At 42.7% G+C, this 13,435-nt stretch overlaps 1 protein-coding gene across 1 annotated transcript in view; it reads left to right on the forward strand.

Moving 5' to 3' along the window:
• Positions 1–12,731, forward strand: part of ASIP (agouti signaling protein) — a 32,961-nt gene extending 20,230 nt beyond the window's left edge. Inside the window, exons 2-4 of the mRNA XM_009892098.1 lie at positions 6,588–6,790; positions 10,786–10,847; positions 12,522–12,731. Of these exons, the coding sequence (XP_009890400.1) occupies positions 6,610–6,790; positions 10,786–10,847; positions 12,522–12,698 (420 nt within the window). The 5' untranslated portion in view covers positions 6,588–6,609 and the 3' untranslated portion in view covers positions 12,699–12,731. The remainder of the gene's footprint in view (positions 1–6,587; positions 6,791–10,785; positions 10,848–12,521) is intronic.
• The last annotated feature ends 704 nt before the right edge of the window (positions 12,732–13,435 follow it).

Below are 13,435 nucleotides of genomic sequence, written 5' to 3' on the forward strand. Positions count from 1 at the left end.
TACACTGGCATCCCAAAAAAATTTTAGTCATGTCATGTCATGCTTTTGTTCAAAAACAAGTTAAGATTGCACCATTTTATACAGGTGAATAGGGATTTAAACCCATTTTATCAAGAGGGAAAGATGAGCTTTTGCGGCCACCTGGCCACGGCAGGGAGGAGCCTGGTGTCCTGCCATCCCACTGTGCTCCGTGCGAGGGTCTCGCACGGGCAGCAGGAACACGTGCTTGTCTGGCAGCGGTTTGGGCAGATCGATGAAATCCCTGAGCTAAAGGTACATAACCACTCAGCTTCACTAGCGGTTCTGGCTCCAGGGAAATTTCTAGAAAGCCTAAGGGAAAACATTGAGGCTGGAGGAGAAACTTAGCTGATAGCACTAAGTAGAGGTATTAGAGGAGAACTATAAAAATAGTCTCAGCTATTTGTGTCTGTAGCTGAAAAGCAACATTTTTGGGACTTCAAGCAAAAAGGTTTGGATCTAAATTTGCTTGAAGTCTGAAAAGGGTTGCTTGTCAGCTACAGACACGTCTGTCTTCACAGATAGCACATGGATCATTTTTTAACCAGACTGAAGTTAGACCCAAGCACCACAACTGCATGCTTTGCGTTTTTTTAAACAAGCCAAAATGCAAAGGTAGGACATTAGGGAAATAACAAACGGAGTATCGGGCTGGAACTGTCTCTCAAAATATGGAACCTGTTTTCCACAATCATGGACGATTTTTTAAGAGCGAAACAGAAAATCATAGAATCATAGAATGGTTTAGGTTGGAAAGGACCTTAAAGATCATCGAGTTACAACCCCCTGCCACAGACAGGGACACCTCCCACCAGCCCAGGTTGCCCAAGGCCACGTCCAGCCTCGCCTTGAACGCCTCCAGGGATGGGGCCTCAACAACCTCTCTGGGCAACCTGCTCCTGTGCCTCACAACCCTCACAGGGAAAAACTTCTTCCTAATGTTTAATCTAAAACTGCCCTTTTCCAGTTTATAGCCATTCCCCCTCGTCCTGTCACTCCATGCCATAGTAAAAAGTCCTTCTCCAGCTCTCCTGTAGCCCCTTTAGGTACTGGAAGGGTTAAGTTATGGAAAAGTTAAGTTAGAAAGGAAGATGCCCAGAAAAAAATATACAAATGGGACAATCAAGTAAGGGATATATCCCCTGGACCTTGACTAACACAAAACAGATACTGTGAAAAAATAAAAATAAGAAAAAAAATCAAGACTCATTGACTCATAAATATGTAATCATGTTCAGAAAAAAAAGCAGTGGCCATTATGGCTTGTGTAAAATGCTTTTGTGCAATGATTTTTACAGCTATGTACGAGGGATCCACATAAATATAAATCTGAATTCCTAATCCAATGTCAAAATTCATTGGTAAGCAGAATTAACGTTGCTCTCATGGCTTCAAGAACTGCTGAGTTTGGCAGAACTCCAGTGCTGTGGTGACTATAAAAGCACGTGATTTGAACTAGTGAAAGACAAACCCTGCAGAGATATGGCCATGCAAGCAGATGCAAACAGTAGGGCTGGCGGTAGCCAGGAAGGTTAGCTCCAGGCAATGTAGTGGTATTTATTATGCTACATCTAGCTGTACTGAAGAAAATAGGAAAACTTGGAGTATTTTGAGGATTTCCTATTATGATCAGTAGCAGATGGGGATATACAGTATATTTCCCACAGGAAAAAGCCTTTTATACTGACCCTGCACTTCAGGTGAAATGGAGGGGATGGATGTGCAAACGAGGAGACCTGCTGTCCTCCATCTTTGCCGTGGGTAGTGAACCATAAAAATACTTTTGCTGTGACAATTGTTGGTAGTTAGGTGGTGAGGTTATAGTTATATTTAAGTGAAAGTAGTGCATTCAGCAGCACATGTGTAGGGAGGCTGTGAACAGGGGGGACGCGCTGGAGTTCAGCAGCCGACCAGCACGAATCACAGTACTTCACTCTCAACGCAAGGACACCCTGGAGACACTGCTTGAGTGTGCATGAGACTACTATGGATGGCGTGACAACAGTGGTGATACCCTGCAGGGCACGCTGCTGGCACTGCCGTGTTGCACCACCCAGGAGGAGGATGCGGGCATTGGGTCTCAGTCGCTGTGGGTGGCCCAGGCATCCCCTTGAGCCTCACACCTCTGGCAGGTGCACATTGGTTGGGGTGCCAGGTCACCGGTGAAGGTGAGGAGGGGGTTCAGTGGCATCCAGAAGGACAAGGATCTTGATGTCCACATCAAGATGAAGCGATAGCAGACGGTCACCAAAGACACCCTCCTGGAGATGGAGGCCCCTATCAGCCAAACTCCAAAGGTTTGTTGCTTGCTGGGGAGCTGAGATTTGGGAAGCTGCAGACAGACTGCCAAGGCTCCTCTGGACCCTCGTGCGATTACCTGTTGCTGCCCAACCAAACAGCCAACAACAACACCGCCAAGGGAGGCTTTGAGCATATCCAGAGCAACTCAAGCAGTCAGTGGAGCAGAGGTATATAACCAGACAAAGTACTTGATGGTCAGGTCTGCTTTTGGCCTGAGCCTAGAGGCAGAGCCTCTGGCAACACGGCATTACCCACTGCAGAGGAAGATGCAGCATAGAGGGCACTTAAACCAGCTGGACATAGAAGAGTCCATGGGACCAAACAGGGTGCATCCCAGGGTGCTGAAGATGCTGATTGATGCTACTGCCAGGCTGCTTGCTTTGAAAGGTCAACTGGGGGAGGGTCCTCAAGCCTGGAAAAATGAAACAACACATCCATCCCCAAAAAGGGCAAGAAGAGGATCCACAGAACTACAGGTCAGCCAGGCTGACCTCAGTCACTGGGAAGGTGGTAGAGCAAATATTCCTTGAATCCATTTCCAGCCACAGGAAGGACGAAAGGGAACTGCGAAGACCAAGCATGGATATACCAAAGGCAAATCATACCTGACCAGCCTGATGGCCTGAATAGCTTTTAATTTTTGCAGATAGCTTAGGGAATTGTGCCAGGAATTAAAACTTCTTTGGCACAGCTCATAGAGTTGTTGCATTACATCAAGCCACACCAGACGTCTCAACAGCTCAACATCTTTCAAGGCATCCACTAATTCTTGTTGTTTTCCTTGCATTCCCTCTTCTTCTGTCCTGCCCTTTTCAAAATGGGACCACAGCAGCAGAGCGTAGGTGAAGATTTGTCAGTGAGTTACTGAGCGATGTAACACAGTATTCAGTATTTTATATTTCTTTGTTCACATCCTTGAACATTTTCTTTTTCTAAGCAGCTGTTTTCAGCTATTTATAATGATGCCTGTTTATTTATGAGTTGGCCCAAATTGGTCAGACCTCCTAAGAAAATTTCAGCTTGTCCCTTCCAGTGTTTATGGAAGACTTTATGTATGAATGTCTCAAACTGTTCACTCTGTTGTTGTATGAGGATAAATCTCCGAATAGAGTGAAATCAGCTGTGACGGGAAATGAGTTCCCCTCAAGTGTTGAATGTACAGGGTGTTTCTGCAAAAATCAAATTTCTTCATGAAGACTTTGAGTACAACATCAAAAAAATCGATTAAAAAGAGACAAAAGCTGTCTCACGTCATCTGTCATTTTCCAAATTTACATTCAGGAAAAATGCTTGTGAGAGCTAACAATTGGGGTAAGTATTAAAATACTTTATTTACATATTAAACATAATAAGCCAAAGCACAGAGGAAATGGCACAGAAAAGGGTACCGCGATCTCTGATGACAGTCAACAAACTTTTAAATGCTTGGTTTGGTTTTGTTTTTAAATGTACTTCTGTCATTCCCTTGACAATAAAGGGCACTGCCACATGTAACCATTTACTTACATAATTTGCTGAACTGTGGCTAAAGGTCAGCGCTGATGTTCAGTGGCCAAGGATTTCAGCGCTGTGCAAGACTAAGCCCCATAAACAACAATTCAAAAAAAGCTACAGTTCTCCTAATACATTTTAGCTTCATTAAAGCAATAAATGGTAACCCTCTGAAGATACTACTGCTTAAGCAATTTACTTCTCCACTGTTAGGAGCTCAATAGGAAAATAAACTCTTTTAAAACTAAGTGTTCATAGAAAAGCAGATGTGAAGCTTGCTGGAGCCAAGGAAAATAGTTTGATTGCCTTAAACAGGCTCTGATGAGTCCCAGAAGGAAAATAATGAACAAAATTGGAAAGTAAACCTGTCTTTAATGCCAATAAAAAAATAAATTAAAAAAAAAAAAAAAAAGCAAACTTGGGCAAGGGTTTTGTGATACAATGCAAAAGACGAAACCCAAGATTACAAACACCTTTAAGCACCTTTTTTCTCATCTTCACTTCTGATTCCCCGTTCCACCTCTTTCACCTTTCCATGAGCTGTGCTGTACACATCTAGCAGACTACACTGCTCAAAGGAGCGTTACCTCTCTCGCCAGTTGGCAGAGTTTTCAGATCAAATGCATATTCACCAATATATGCATTTTCTGGGTTCAGTCACTCAAAGGCTGTAAAACTCCTACCACCTAAGTGCATTTGGCAAAAAAAAAAAACAATCACATACACACAAGAATTCAAATCAACACACGGAGCCAGGTTTGCCAGAGCATGTTCAGATGTCACTCTGAAGTGAACGGATGCAAGCTGTCAAACTTTACTATTTTGTTACATTTGCACAGGCGCGATTGCACTCATTGGCAGTTTTGCTGAGATAAGGACAAGGAAATAAAATGGAAACAACATTTTGGGGCAGAAGAAGTTTATTTAAACAGTGCTTTGAGGGCATGTTGACATTGTCTCCAGCAGACAGTTCTGTGCCAGCTACACTAATACTCCAGCTGGGCAGCACACACTGATCTGAAAATCATAGGTATGTTATAAAGCATATCCTGTAATCAGGCTAAAAAGTTTCTTAAAAAAGCAAAATCTACAGCATGAGCAATGCTATGTGCAAATCTAAACAGCTTCCAGCTCACAGCTTGCTCTCTTCACTCCAGCTCAGGGCATGGAAAGAATTAAAGCGCAAACGTCTACATCTACCTGTCATAGACAGGACATGGTGCCCTGTAACATAGAGTCTTAGAATGGTTTGGGTTGGAAGGGACCTTTTAAAGGTCATCTGGTCCAACCCCCCTGCCCTGGGCAGGGACACCTCCCCCCAGCCCAGGTTGCTCTAAGCCCCGTCCAACCTGGCCTTGAACACCTCCAGGGATGGGGCATCTCCCAACTCTCTGAGCAACCTAGGGTAGTGTCTCACCACTTTCACCGTAAAAATTTTTTTCCTTCCCTGTATGCCTAGATCCTGCAAAAAATAGCATACTTAAATTTTAAGCAAGCTAAGATCTTTTAAGTAATACATTTTATTTGACCAACTACATAAGTGGAAAACATAGACAAGCTTTTGGGAACACAAGACGTTATTCAGCTCTTTTTTGAATTTTAAGCATATACCTAGAATATGAACACCGCCGGGGATACTCAGGTTGGTAAAATTAGTTACAAAAAGAGAAGTTCTAATTTTGACCCAAATGGTTATGATAATGACCTAAACGATAATCTAAAAAGCAAGTGTAATGCAGTCTCTGTTTAGCAGCAGCGATTAGATAGATTGAAGCTCTTCCAATGCAGAAATTCTTCATCTTTTAACACTCTAGTAATTAAGTCATTACAACCAGATTAATTGCTCAGAACATTTGGTTTCACTCCCTCTTTTTACTGCTACTAGTAGCTTTTCACTGATAAAAAGCTACCCATAAATCGGGAGTGCCTCTGGGGGAAGGCTCCAACTCTGACTCAGCGTGAAACTAATGCACATGGAAATAAAAATCAACTTCAAACTTCAACAGTGTTAAGAATCTACAAGAAAATGAGACAGTGATGGTGATATGTTCTGTGTACTCTCTACGGCTGCACTGCGTCACACCAAGGTTGGCCAGGGCCAGTGGCCTTCTTCCAAGGTGTATGGCCACATCCTGCAAAGTTCAGGTTTCTCCATAAATATGCTCAAATCACATAGATTTTTGTTACATTTTCAAAGTTATTAAGTACATACTAAGCCCGAAGGCCCATAAATGCTTTACAGCACTGGGCCTTTTATAACTTGCATGAGTTATGGCTGTGATTCATCCTGGGATCAGAGCAGCCACATCAGGGTATAATAAAACAAGATATTTCTTCTTGGCTTATTTTTAAATGGAGAAAACTAATAGGAAACATAATTTGTGGGTTTTGAAATTATCATTATTTTTCTAGGTTTTCTAGCACAAAATTGTAAACAAGATTTTCTAGGAAAAATCTGATGATGTGATTGAGCTGTCAGCAGTGACAGCAGATGTTCTCCCCTTGGTCATATAATCAACGACACTGTAAAACTCAGTGGGGAGAACTCACAGCTTTTGCTAAAACAAGCCTTTTGAGGATAGAATCAGGAAAAAAAGAAAAAAAAAAGACCATCTAAAAGAGTTATAATTGAGATAGTGTTTTTCCTCACAGACATTCCGGTATCAGAGGCGAAGTGCTGGAAACAAAAGAGTTGTCAAAAGTACATTGCTAAAGCTGCACAACATGACGGAACACCATTGCTGAGATTCCTATCCTTGCATCTCTTCTACATGCAGGTTTTGACCGACTTTGGTTTTCATGACAATGGAATTTTTCCTCCCCAGGATGGAAAGTAAGAACCTCTTCCTAAGCCTGTTGCTCTGCTACAGTTTGCTCAGAGCTGCCAATTCCCATCTGGTAATAGAAGAGAAGACAGAATGCACCCTGTCGAGGAGCAACAAAATGAACCTCCAAGATCTCCCACCCATCTCCATAGTAGGTTAGTAAAGGCTGCCATTCGGTGCCAAATTAACAAGATTTGCAGAAAATACGATTGTTGATAAACATGGGTTATTTTGATAGCTTACCGCAACATTGCGATTTCATACAAATGCCTTAGTAGCGGCATTGCAGCCACAGCATCCAGGAACAGCAACGTGGCAAACCACCGTTTAGAGTAAGAAAGTAAATAAATAAAAATCAGGCAACTTACTTTAGTTTTACAGCTTTCACTTCAGGTCCTATCACACTGTAAGTCTTTTTATATTGCAGAGAAGTGTTTTTCTGTTAATGTGGGCATTAATCTTCCTTTGAAAGATGAGTGCAAATAGAAAAAGGGAACACAACTTCTATTTTTTTTAAGGATCTGCTCTTGTGGCAGAGAAATCGGCAGTTCTTTAAGGTATTAATATAACCTCAATTTACCTGTGTGCCAAGCGATCTTTAACCAGGGGAAGAAAAGAGCACTGCCAGGGAGAGACAGAGGTCATCCCTTTAGCCAAGACAGGACCAGCTATGTCCCTACCCTTACTGGCAGTGACCATCTGTCCTGGTGGGGAGGAACCTCGTTAGGGCAACGCTTAACTCTCTTCTTCGCAAAATTTTTCCTCGTCTCTGCCCCAACTCTTTCAATGTCATTTAAGCCAACTTTTTTATTTCAAGAAACCCAGGTATTTGGAGATAATTAGCTGCAGAATGTCATTCATAACAGTGTTGAAATTTTAATAACTGAAAGAATAAAACTTCTCTCATTTAGCTCCTTTCAACAGGCTCTTAGGACTTTTGCTTAAAGCAGGTGGGTTTCTTACCTTGTTTGCTGTATTTTCTCTGCACTCTTGCTCAGGTGAGTGGTTTTTTAAGGAGAAACAGTTCCCCCACATGTGCACTTCCAATGAAATTGGAACCTCCATCCCGAGTTAACTCAAGGTTGTTTAACTTCAAGTTTATTAAAGCTTGTGCTGTCCTGCAGCCTCCCAAGCCATATCATTTCATGGTCCTTGTGACCCTAGATGCCTTCAGTTTCATGCGTCCAGTATTTTTTTTATTCCAGTTTAAATCAGAGATATAAAATACATTCCCTTCAACTGACTTCTCTATCTTCCTCACAAAAATGTGCCCGGGCCTTAAACACAGCGGATAGGCTACGGCTTCCCATCTTGCTTTGCCAACAGACATCCAAGGTAGCAAAAATCCCCTAAGGTTGCCAGGTCCTCTTGCTTCCAACGGTTCTGCAACGCCTCACAAGACCCTTTCCTCCCTCTCTGCCCCTTGTTTGGTGGTCTGCAAGAGCACCCGCGTAGCCTCACCTCTCCGCAGTGAAGGCCGACTGCGCTGCTGTCCCATTTTACAGTCAAGAGAGAGATGAAGCAAGTAGCCGAGGTGAAAAAAGAAGTCCACAGCTGAATCTAAGGGGCTGAATCTGAGCAAACAACATAGCCTCCAGCTCACCTTTACACCCGTTCCTCTCCTACACACATATGAACAGAATGAATGTTTGACGCTGAAAATGCAAGCATAATTCAAAAGAGCAGATCTCAGCCCAACACCCACCTCTTCCATAGTCCGCTTGTCTTGGCTGACTGTTCCAAAAAGGAAAACACAGATGTGAAACCCACTGTAACACCATTGGTGAGGGCTGCACGCACTTTCTTGGGGCACAAGGTATTTCCAGAGGTGTCCCAAGGCCTTTCTGCTGCCCACTTGTCCGAAGGCGAGAGGCCAGGCTGATCCTCCACCACCCCACACCTAAAGAAAATTGAAAAAATATGAAGTCAGTAATAAAACTGAGACAAATCTTTCCTCTTTTTCTCATTCAATAGAATCTGACCTAAGTTTTGAAATAGTATATTTCAGAGCTGAAAATGGCACATGCTCAAATCTTTCTGGGTTTTATTTCAGACAACCAGAAGCCACATCACCTCTATCACTTATTGACTAAAATAGTTGAATTATGGCTTGATAAACTGAATATAAATTAATCGAAAACATGCATTAATGCGTGGCATATGAAGTGTTCGAAAGTCCCTAGCCATGACCTTTCAAATGCATGGAGAAAGAAGGTGCAGCAGAAAGGACACACATTGACGTGGTTTTGGGGTTCCGGTTAGTGGACTGAGGGACTTTCCAGCCCTGCTGAGGGCAGGGGAATGATAGCAGATCTCATCATTTTCACCGAAGCGAGCTGGGAATAGCATCACCTGCCTCACTCCAGCGTATTGTGAGACGTAACTGGAGGCCCATCTTTTTCCCCTGGTTTTTGCCGGGCTCTGTGCTTTACACAGCAGCTGCATGAAGAAATGGAAACAAGTGGGAAGAGTCGCTCGAGGGAGAGAAGCTGCCTTGGAAACAGTCCCGCAGAGGATGGGAACAGGTCGAAGAGGGAAAAACTAATGCAAAGAGGGGACAGCCGCGGGTAAAAGCACCCGAGAGGAGCAGGAAGGGCAGGGGCAGAGGTGGCTCCTTCTCTGCCTCAGCCCCAGCAAAACCCCTGCAGCACTCCGGGGGGACGAAGAAGCCACTCGTGCTGATATTTATTATAACAGCAGCAGCATGGCAAAAGGCTGACAGGCTGGTCTCTCCCATCACCGCCACAGAATCAATTAATTTGGAGCAAAAATTAAGAGAGCATTTCAATACCCACAGCCTCCTCTCCCCTCCTGATACCGTCAATTTCTTTACAGTTCATCAGCTGCAATTTGTCATGCTGATATACATCATTTATTTTTGTACAAGCTAACAGAAAAATTTCTTGTCGGCTTGGTTTAAACATTTTGGATAGAGCTTCCTATCTCTGTGTCATGTCGTTATACCAAGTCCCGTTCCTTCTGGTTGGCCACACAGCACAGAAACGAAGGCACTCGTGTTAGAGCCCAGTTTTTAAATGTTGCTGTAGCCATACTTGAGCAATAAAACTCTTTTGCAATCAGCTGTTTATACACCTGTCAATCAATCACAGTGCTCATAGTATGAAACAATGATTTGTCTGGCTCAAATTCAATAAAACATGAGGCTGGAGTTGAATCACACCTTAAAAGGTAAGCAGAGGATTTGCTAGTATCAACCAGTAAAACATGCAATCATCTAATAGGTGCTTTTCAAATTTCAGTTGTGTCAACAGGGATTAGAGGTGCATGTTATCAGTATTTTCACAAGCCTGTATTACATTTTCCCATATTTTCAGAGATGAGCTTTGCTGGTCAGTTGGGCAGCTGTTGGAAACACGGTAGGTAGAGCACGAGGAATATGAGATTAGAGGCTGGTTGGGAAAAGCGGGTGTTTTACCCACCCCAGAGGAACCACAGAAGAGACAATTATAGCACTCACCTGTCAAAAAAAGCATCTCCACATTTCCCTCACATCTGCCCACTGGGCGTCATTTTCTTGTTTACCGTATTCCCTAGAATAATTCAAGCGCATTTACATCGTGCCAATAGTTAAATCTCTGTATAATGACATCATATATCCTTATCCATATATATATCCTATATATCCATATGTTATCAAAACAATTTTCTAGATGAAGCAGTCCAGACAGTCCTGTACAACTGTACTATAGACAGTTACATTGCTGTAGAATGGAATGGCTTAGAAGCATCTTGGTTATCGACAAAGTTTCAAAGGGCAGCAGAGCAAAGCCAACACAATCTGCCAGCTCGAACTGGATCTAAATCACTAATCCGAGTTAGTGCAAAGCCTTTTTCAAGACGTGCTCTTATTAAGTGACCTTAACTTTACAGGTTTAAGCATAGTTTTTCCTCCCCCTGTTTCTTAGAGTTGTATAACCCTAACTATAATGATGCAACGATAATAAATGAAACCCCGCAAACCTGCCCAAAGTGTGTATTCGTCATTCCGTAATTCTGTAAATCCTGGCAATTATAAAATATTCAAAAAGATGCAGGTTATCTGCCTTCTCTCGCACAAAAACAGTGTTAAGCATCTCAATTAAATAATATAAAATTGATTTAATATTATGTTGTGCTATTCTCTTTGAAGATTTAACTAAAAGATCCCAGAAAGTCGGCAGGAAAGAAGCAGAGAACAAGAAATCTTCCAAGGTAGGTGGCGGTTCAGAAAACACTGTTGAATTAGAACAGTTTATTACTTCTATAGTTTTCCTTGGTGCATTCATTTGCGAGGCTTTCACAGCCGTTGCCCAATGTAAATAATTTACATACACTTTGAAGTTCTCAATACTGTAAAAACAGATGTAAAACATTAATGGTGGAAAGAAAAGTATGCGATCTTTGATTAGTCAGAGGTTATTGTCTGGGTTTCGGGGGAGTCTCGCTGGTTTTGCTTTTGCTTTTGGTTTTTACAGTCCTCTCTTATACAAAAGGTACTTTAACCTTGAGCTGATTTAAGTATTTGTAAAATTATTTAGGGATCCACCGTAAAGAGGCATCATTCCCAGCCACACCCTGTGGGGCAGCCACACAGGCTCCACAGCCCAGGGGCACAGACTCACTATCTGCTGATTTTTAACCACTGGTGCCAAAGAATTAGAGGAGAGGGATACAAAGAAGTCCATATTTGGTTGAAAATATTAACTAGTAATTTTATCAGATCAGTTGATCCAGGTTGATAGATTTCCTTAATGTTGTTACCCATAGGTCTCAAAGGTAAAGTATTACATGGGCCAGACTCCAGTATTTTAAAGATTGTCTGGAAGATTAGAAAATAGCATTTTTACTTTACTTTTAATATGTCATGATATCCATTTATAGCCAAACCAGTCATTGCTGCAACCAGAAACATTTAGAGCTCTTTCTTTCCTTTCTAGTTGATGTCTTGTATGGTTAAATTTCCTTGAAACACTTCCTAAATTCACAGGATGACCCAGGTTGAAAGGGGCCTCAGGACGTCGTTAAGTTCCACCTTCAGCTCAAAGCAGGATGTTCTTACCATCAAACTTTATCAAAGTGTTTTGGCTTAAAAGCTCGTAAGGCACTTAGAGACCACTAAACATTTTACCTCAAAACTGAAACTCCTGAGAGACTACCAAGTTAGAAAATTGCATCGGGTGCCTCTAGCTGGTGGGCTCCAGAGAGCTCTCCCAGGTCCAGGCATGTGCTGGTCAACCCAAAGTGTTCCTCCACCTTTCTAAAGCACAGAGAGAGAAGCAGCCCTCCTTGAGTAGGCCGAAACATCTCTTTCCGCCCACTTACCCATGTCTGCCGTTAAGGATTCCCATGCGCAAATCCGATGCACAAAGGATTACCGAGCTCCAGAGGCAGCTTGACACACAAACCACACCAGGTACAGCGCTGCCAAGTCACCTCCCCTCTCTCTCAGCCTCGCAGCTCAGGAAACAAAGTGGGAACCAGCCCCAGAGATGGACAGGGAGGTTTCACTCTTTCATTTGAAAAGTTTGGGGATCCAAGAATAATTCCTTTCTTTCTTTCTTTAAATGATAACGTCGTTGTCTTTGCATCCTTCCATCCCTTTCTTCGCTGCTGCTCCATTCTTCCCTACAGAGCGTTTTTCAACACTCTTGTCTATCCAGTCATGTTTCAAATGGCTCTAAACATGGGGCACACGAGGTTTACCATTTTGCTCGGTAGGCGGTCTCAAGCATTTCCCACAATCCAGTCCCACTGGATTCAGTCTCACTGCTAGTAACTGCCTCCTCATCTCAAGCCAGAAGCTCCCACAGTTGACTCTCTTTGCACTTATACTTTACTCTACTCACTTCATGTTTATGTGAATTTTCATTATTTTTTTTCTTCTAGAAAAATGCTGAACCAAAGACATCTCCGAAACCAAGGCCCACACCAGCTGCTGACTGTGTGCCAAACTTCAAAACCTGCAAACCGCACTTGAATTCATGTTGTCACTACTGTGCTTTGTGCAAATGCCGAATTTTTCAGACCGTCTGCCAATGTCTAATGTTAAACCCAAAGTGCTAAGCCAAACCGGGAATACAATAAGGCTTCTGTCTTTCGTTAGCTTCTCAAGTGTATATTTCAAAGTGCCCCATGTGTAAAGCAATCACAGAGCTTTGAAGCTGGCAACTTGGATTTGCCCCTCTTAAAATTAAATGCATGATGATTTTTTTTTTTCATGAGGTTACTGCTATCATAAACAGGATTTTTTTTCAGACAAGCGGGGAGATTGACATTGAACAGGTATATTTAGCAAAACTGACCTGCATTTTAAGAAGAATTCTGGGTTCTTCTTGGTTTGGGGTTGGGGGTGGTTTTTGAAGGGTGATATTAACGCCAGACTGCAGTATTGCCCGACCAGCACCACAAACCCTGCGCCAAAGGCACCCAAACGGCCACACTAAACCAGGACTGGGTAACCCAGGCAGGGACCAAAGCTTGGGTTTGCCCACACAGACAGCACAGCGTCAGCTTCCAGAACTGCCAAAATACCATGTGGAAAACGCAGGTTTCAGCGTCAGCTCCCTTTACACATGTTCAGCAAATATCAGGATGAGAATTTATATAGGCTATTCTATCTGGATACACAGTCCCAAATCAATCAGGGAATTTTTTAATCACCCCCAGCTGAGCATCAGTACATCCACTTCCAGGAGTTTTAGTCATTCTACCAATAAACAGTACCTCCAACGTGTGTAATACACGTGTATTTGAACCCTGAATGTATCTGTGCCTCATAACTTAAAAAGAAGATTTCCCCC

This window comes from Charadrius vociferus, unplaced genomic scaffold (genome assembly GCF_000708025.1).
Source record: "Charadrius vociferus isolate BGI_N301 unplaced genomic scaffold, ASM70802v2 scaffold409, whole genome shotgun sequence".
NCBI classification, from domain to species: Eukaryota; Metazoa; Chordata; class Aves; order Charadriiformes; family Charadriidae; genus Charadrius; species Charadrius vociferus.